The 7,556-nt window shown below is 58.7% G+C and overlaps 1 protein-coding gene across 1 annotated transcript; it reads right to left on the bottom strand.

The window, feature by feature from the left end:
• Positions 1-1,612: 1,612 nt before the first annotated feature.
• Diras1 (DIRAS family GTPase 1) lies at positions 1,613-7,096 on the bottom strand. Its single transcript, XM_005359015.2, has 2 exons — positions 7,031-7,096; positions 1,613-4,359 (listed from the first exon to the last, which is right to left on the bottom strand). Exon 2 carries the CDS (start codon positions 4,302-4,304, stop codon positions 3,708-3,710), a length of 597 nt encoding a protein of 198 aa, XP_005359072.1. The 5' UTR covers positions 4,305-4,359; positions 7,031-7,096; the 3' UTR covers positions 1,613-3,707.
• Between the last annotated feature and the right edge of the window lie 460 nt (positions 7,097-7,556).

Below are 7,556 nucleotides of genomic sequence, written 5' to 3'. Positions count from 1 at the left end.
GTAGACCAGGCTGGTCTCGAACTCACAGAGATCCACCTGCCTCTGCCTCCCGAGTGCTGGGATTAAAGGCGTGCGCCACCATCGCCCGGCTATGTCATTTTTTTTAAGTGTCTCATTACGTAGTAGATCAGGCTGGCCTCAAACTCACAAACTGGCGGTGGCATAACCCACCCCTCTGTCTTCCTCTGAGTGCTGGGATTAAAGGTGTGGCTGCTACCGCATCAGCCCGTTTCTATGATTCTTGTCATCTTTTTTTCTTTTTCTTTTTCTTTTTCTTTTTTTTTTTTTTTTTTTTTTTTTTTGGTTTTTCGAGACAGGGTTTCTCTGTGGCTTTGGAGCCTGTCCTGGCTTCTTGTGTGTTTTTGTTTTTGTTGTTTTGTTTTTATTTTTCGAGACAGGGTTTCTCTGTAGCTCTGGAGCCTGTCCTGGAACTAGCTCTGTAGCCCAGGCTGGAACTCAGAGATCCGCCTGCCTCTGCCTCCTGAGTGCTGGGGTTAAAGGTGTGTGCCACCACCACCCAGGCCGCCCTCTGATTCACTGCAAAGCTGGAGGGACTGCTCTGCTCCACCTCCAGCATTCACGTGTGTGCGTACATGTGCATGCCTCTGTGTGTGTGTGTCTGTGTGCATGCACCTGTGAACACCACATCATGCCCAGTTTTTCGGAACTAAAGATGGCACCCAGGGCTTCATGAATGCTAGGACAGTAGGCAACCTAATGAGGTACAGCCATATTTGACAAAGCATATGAAAGAGAAATACATTCTTTTATTCCAGTTCTGAGCATGGCGTCTATAGCGTCATACTATCTGGGCAGGGCTCCACCCTGACCATGCCCCCAGCCCCTCACTGGGGATTCTAGGTGGTGCTCCACCCAGACCATGCCCCCAAACCCTCACTGGGGATTTTAGGCGGGGCTCCACCCTGACCACGCCCTAGGCCCTCACTGGGGAGTCTAGGCTCTGTCCTGCCCTTTTTCCTTTGTTCCTGTTTTTGTTGTGCTGTTTGAGGGTTTTGTTTCTATGTGCTTTTATGTTTACACATACATGTGTGTGCACATGTGTGTGCATGTGTGTTGATGAACATGTGCACACTGCAGAGGCCGGTGAGGGGGTGTCAGTGACCTCCCCTTTCACTTTCTGCCTATTTCTTTGAGGCAGGGTCTTCCCCCCCTCCCCAAATGTTGGAGACAGAACCTTGTGATTTCTGTCCTAGACTGAAAGCAGATTCTTTCTTCTAGGCTCCCTTGGCTGGGTTTCAGGAAGCCCGATTTGTTAAAGGGCTGCTTGAAGTTGACCTTGGCTCCTTGGCAGGAGCAGTCACCATTCTTAGCCTCCCTATGTGGCCTCTGGGATTAGAGGGAGGGATTGTGGGAGTAACCACACTCAGTGGCTCCAGCTGGTATACAGTGGTGCCAACTACACAGTGAGCCCACGAGCTTTCCCAGTCTGCCCTGGGCAGAGACTGGGCAGGAAAGGTGGGTGCTCTCACTGACCCAGTAAGCTTCTTTGTGGTCTTGGGTGCCCCATCCATTACAACCCCCCATCTCCTCCATCTCCCCCCCCCGTCACCAGCCCTCCCCAGTAGTGCACAGAAGCCACGGCAACAGGGGAGGCAGGATCCACATGTTTATTGCGGAAGACAAGGTCTACAGCGAACGGTACACAGACCCCACGCGGGGCGGGGCTCCCACATGCGGGGGGCAGGGGTGGGTCACAGCAAGCGAGGCCTGGCGGGGTCCCCAGCACCAGAGAAGCCTGGGCAGGTTGGCCGGCAGCCAGGGCGGGCTCCCGCCTCCCCTGCCACCCAGCCTGGTGGTTCCCAGGATGGGCAACACCAGCCAGGAGAGGCTTGGGGTGGCCCAGAGATTGTGCTATCAGGGTGTGTCCCTGAGAAAGGGCTGTGACCCCCTGTCCAGCCAGGAGCCGCTCCCGGGGCTAGGGAACAGGTGGCGGCTGTGGGGGGGCCGTGGCCTGGCTGGAGATCAGGGCTCAGCTACACTCAGACTCAGGCTTCAGGCTGTGATTTGCCCTGTGTGCAGGAGACAGAGACCCCACTGAGGTCTGGACCCCCCTTGGCTTCCGGCTGCAGCTGTCTTTCTGCCTCTCTGGCCCTCTGTCTCTCTCTGTCTCTCTCTCACACACACACACAACAGAGGACCCAGCTTGCCCCAGCCCCAGCCTGGCCTGCTGTCCCCGAGAGGTAAGGACCACATGCACTGAGGCCCAGTGCCAGCATCTCTGACTCTTGTTCCACAACACTAGCTGACTGAGCCACAGGCCAGCTTGCCACAGCCTGGAACAGGACCTGGTGCTCCTCAGAAGGCCAAACAGACAGGCTGTCAAATCCACTGCTGCCCACTCCTGAACACACAGTCCATACAGGAAGACCACGATGTCTAGGTGCCCTCCACAGCCACACACAGGCCGCTCTCCCGGCCACCATCCACACTGTGCTCTCGCTAAGGGCACAGAATGGCACAGAAACACTCCATCCCAAGACAAACACACACCCGTCACACACACACAAAGTCACATGAACATAGGATTCTACAGTCTCCCTCATGTGGGTGGGACACAGGCCCAGGAGCCAGTGCCACTCAAGTGTCCTGGACAGTCTCGCAGATACCACAGAGGCTCCGGGACTCAGGGCACACGCGGGGAACGGTCTCTGGGTACGAACAACCAGCAGAGGCGCTCAGGGTCTGTCAGGGCCCTGCGGCAGCAGGAACTAGTCCCAATCTCCCCACATGGGGGCTTCACCAATGGGCTCTCAGTTGGGCACCCTTCCTCAGCACCCCAAACCTCAACTTGGGGTCACCGTTGAGGCACTACTGTCTCCGTAGAAGGCCAGCGTCCAGATGGGTAGCCTCCAGGCAGCCATCCCACGCTCCAGGCTCTGGTCCCCTTGTGCCTCTGCTGAGAACAGTCCTGGGCTTGTGCTGTGGGTGTCTGCTGCTCCAGGGGTGGCGCTTGGGGCTGGCAGGGCATTGCTGCAGGCTCTGTTTATTGCCTGGTGGCCTGAGGCCCAGCCCGTGGGCCCATCCACCCTGGTGTACTGCAGGAGAAGACTGGGTGTGTTCTGGACCCAGGGAAGGGTTCAGGTCAGGGGTCACAGGGAACAGACAGGACCAGGTGAAGGAAATAAGATGTAAGAGGTCACAGTGATAGAATGTGGGGGACAGGGTGTGGGTGTGACTGGGAACACCCCTGGAAAGGGACAGAGACTAAGAGGCAAGGCAGCCTCTCTGGTCCTTGCTGGAATGTGGGGTACAGATAGAACGGGGGGAGGGGCGTGGACAGAGAGAAAGAGGGAGGTGTCAGCAAGGGTTGATAGCGGATGGAGGTGTGAAGGGACTGGGGTGGAGCTCAACCCTACTGTGGGCTGGTAGTGTGGGAAGAGAGATGGAGGAAGCCACGGAGAAGGAAGAAGCGGAGGGAGGGTAAGAGGAAGAATGGGATGGGAGGGAAGGGAGGGAAGAAGGAGGGAAGAGGAGGAGGACAGGGGGAAGGAAGGAGGGCAGGGAGGAGTAGGAAGAGGGGGGGGAGGAGCAGAAGGAGAGGGGAGGAGGGAGAGGGAGAGAAGAAGGGGAGTAGAGAGAAGGAGCAAGAGAAGGAGGGAAGGAGGAGAAAGGGAGGGAGGGAGGGAGGGAAAGAGGGAGGGGGAGGGGAGCAGGAGCCCTGGAGGCCCTAGCCGGTTCTGGCCGGCTCACATGAGCGCGCACTTGCCCTTGATGCGGTCAGCCCTCTTCTGCTTGCTGGAGCGCTTGCCGTCCACGCTGAGGCTGACGCTGCGGCGCGTCTCGAGCGTCAGCAGCTCCTGGAACAGCTCCTTCACGTTGTAGTTCATCTTGGCCGAGGTCTCCATGAAGGCGCACTTCCACTCCTGTGCCACGGCCTGCGCCTCGCGGGTGTGCACCTCCCGCTGCGTCTCGTCGCACTTGTTCCCCACCAGCATAATGGGGATGTCCTCCACGCTGCCCTTGATCTGTACGATCAGCTTGTAGATGGGGCTCAGCTCGTCCAGCGATTGCTTGCTGGTCACCGAGAACACCAGGATGAAGGCGTGGCCCTTGGAGATGGACAGCCGCTGCATGGCGGGGAACTGGTGGCTGCCGGTTGTGTCCGTAATCTGCAGTGTGCACACGCTCTTGTCACAGCTGATCACCTGTCGGTACGTGTCCTCTATGGTAGGGATGTAGGTGTCACGGAACGTCCCCTTCACAAAGCGGAGCACCAGCGAGCTCTTGCCCACCCCGCCTGCACCGAACACAACCACGCGGTAGTCGTTGCTCTGTTCCGGCATCTTCTCCGAAGCCGGCTGGGTGCACAGGGCCGGCTGCTAGAACCCCAGACCGACCCTGTTGGAGAAGGGACAGTGAAACGTGGGAAGCCACCTAGGCCCAGGATAGCCCTCTGTCCCAGCTGTCAGGACACGGAGGTGTTGGTCCCTCCTGCATCTCACCCAAGTGTCTCCCAGGTGGCTGTCCCGGATGCCCCTGCTGACTCTGCAGGGGAACTTGCTGCCAACCCCTCAGCTCCAAGGCCCAGAGGTCCCAAGGGGACTCTGAGTTTGGATACAGTGCTGATGAGACCAGGAAATGCTTACACTCGGCACAGGCTCAGGGTCCCACTTCAGGCCTGGCTTCCACCCAGCTCCTGCTCCACACCTGTGCAAACGACTCAGAACCTCAGCCTTGTCTTCTTCCTGCCCCATCCTTACATGTAACAGACCCTGTCTCAAAAAACTCAAGGTGGGGTGCTAGAGAGGTAATTTGAAGGTTAAAGTACTGGCTGATCTTGCAGAGAACCCAAGTTCAGTTTCCAACACCCACATGGCAGTTCACAACCCTCTGTGGCCCGACGCCCTCTTCTGGCTTCTGCAGGTACTGCACACATATACAGGAGAACAATGAAGGAAAAGAATCAGCTGTGATGAGACCAGAGCTGGAGAGACTGAGGCAGGGGGATAGTGAATTCTGGACCACTCTCTCGACTACAGAGTGAGACTCTGTCTAAAAAACAACAGCAAAAATTTAACGTCAGTGTGGTGGCATACACTTTTAGACTGAGCGCTGAGATTAAAGGTGTGCGCCACTACTGCCTGGCACTCGGGAGGCAGAGGCAGGCGGATCTCTGAGTTGGAGTCCAGCCTGGTTTACAGAGCGAGTTCCAGGACAGCCAGGACTGTTACACAGAGAAGCCCTATCTCGAAAAACCAAAAACAAACAACAAAAGCAAACAAACATCAGAACCAGAAAACTGCCATCTCCACCAACAAGAAGCCCAACAGCACAGTGAGGACCTCAGCTCTGGATGTCCTGAAGATGGGCTTCCGGCCTGGCTCTGGGGACTTCTCTGCCTCATAAGTGGCTGTCACTGACATCCAGGAATCAGATGTGTAAATCCTGACCCCGAGTCCCTGGAAGCAACTTCTGGGACATGGGGACTCCCAGCCCAGGCCGAGCGGGACTCCCGGGACTCCCTGTTCCCTAGGTCTGTGCCTTGGGCCCTGCTCAGGCCGCTGTGTGCTGAACGTGACTCCCAGCCAGGGATTCCTTGGGGTTTCTCTCCTGTCTTTCCTCAGAGCACAGCGTGGACACTTCTGAAGTCTGGAGGTGATGAAGAATGTGGAGGGCAGCGTGTGGAAGGCCTGTTCCCGTGACAACCCCTTTTTCTCTTCCTCAGTGTGTACGTGTGGGGAAAGTCCCAAGGACAGCACCAGAGTCAGACCCTGGGAGTGTGACACAGGAAAGTGACAATGTCCTTGGAATTCAGTTTCCCTCCTATGAGCTGGGAGCCCGACCTAGGATAGCTCATAGGGATATGGCTGGGGACAGTGCCTGGGGCCCAGTCCCTGACAAGTCTCCACAGTCACAGTGACCAGGTCCTCCGTGGGGTCTGAGAGGACATTCAGGGCCACCAAAGGCACTGGATGCCAGGACAGAACCTTGGTGACACATTCCGAAATCTTCTCAAGCTGGAGACGAACTCAAACTGTACCCAGACTCTACCCAAGGCACTTCTCCTGGGAGGAGCTGGGAGGGGCTGGCCTGGGCTGCCCTGAGTCCAGCTAACTTCACATTTCTCTCATGGCTAACTAGAGCAGTGCACTAAGTGACGCCATCCCCACTGGCCTGAGGGCATCTAAGGTGGCAAATGCAGGTGGGATCTGCACCTCCCAAGTGCATCCCTTCCTGGTAGCAGGGACCGGGGCCCAGTGCCAGGCAGGGATGGCCACCAGAGAGGTCCTGAGGTCTCGGTTCCCCAACTAGGAGGGTCCTGCACAATCCAGGTCTTGCTCCTTTGGGGACGGGGGGATCTTGCTCCTTTGGGGACAGGGGAGAGGGCTTTTGCTCAAGGTCATGTGAGCTGGGGGGTGGCATGTCTCAGAGGGACTCAAAGCTGGGCCTGGCTCAGCTGCTGTGCCCTGGGGGGCTCTGAGGAGCTTGGCCACCCTGTCTGAGTCACCCCAGGCCTGGGCCAGCCTGGCCAAAACCCCTTCTCCTGTCCACAGGACAGCAGCACAGCGCCCTGGTACCCTGAAGCCACCTCAGGTGAAAGAAGCCTTGGCCAGGGGAGGGTCTGGGGGCGGGGTTGCTGACTAATGGGGGTGACTGACCTAGGGGCTGCAGACTGAGGAGGGGCCATGATGGAAAACAGGCAGTTTTAGGAACTCAAAGGAAGGGGGTGCTCTCTGGGAGTCAGGAGGGGACTAACCAGAGAGGAGTCCTGAGAGGGGCTTGGTCGCGAGGGCACAGGGCTCTGTGGGTGGCGGTGAGGGACCTGGGCCTCAGCGGGCAGATCGCAGAGAGCTTGGATGAGGGGACAAGGCCCGCAGGGGTCCAGGGAGATGCTCTGCGTGGCCAGGCAGGGGTGGGGCGACCGGGAGCTGTCCATGGTGGCTACAGGACGACCGGGGACACGCAGTACCTGGCGCGGTGGCCTGGGAGGGTGGGCCGGAACAAAGGGATCATGGTGGCCTGGGGACCCCTCCCCACCCTCGGTGGCCGCGGCCGCCCTGCCGCCTACCTGGGCCGCTGTGGTCCCCGTCTGCGCTGCTGTCCGCGCCGCCGCAGTCCCGATGTCCCCGCCCCAGCCGCGCTCCGCCCCGCCCGCCCCGCCCGCCGGGACCCGGGCCCGGGCCCTTGCAGCCCAAGGTCACTGCCAAGCCCGCCCTGGGTGTCCATCAGCCCCCGGGGGGGCAAGCCGAGCGCTGGGCATCAGGACATCCACACCCACCCGATCCACGTGGCTACCTGCACCCCAGGAGACACGGGTGGGTGACAGGACCCGCCATGTGCGGTCCTGGAGCCACGATGGACGGTGTTTGGGGGTCACCCAAACTGCAAAAGGGAGAACTGAGGATGGGGGGGTGCGTGGTCCAGGTCGGATCAGCGAGGCGCTGAGGATGGGGGTGGGGCGGTGCATGGTCCAGGTCGGATCAGCAAGACGCAGAGGGTGATGGAATAAGATGTCAGTCAGACTGGGGAGGTGAAGGCAGGGGGACAGTTGTGAGTTTGAAGACAGTCCGGGCTACAGAGTAGAAGACTCCTGG

The sequence above is a fragment of the Microtus ochrogaster genome, linkage group LG1 (genome assembly GCF_000317375.1).
Source record: "Microtus ochrogaster isolate Prairie Vole_2 linkage group LG1, MicOch1.0, whole genome shotgun sequence".
Classification (NCBI taxonomy): domain Eukaryota; kingdom Metazoa; phylum Chordata; class Mammalia; order Rodentia; family Cricetidae; genus Microtus; species Microtus ochrogaster.
Note: the sequence above shows the minus strand (reverse complement) of the source record. Positions and strands in the feature narration are given on the sequence as shown.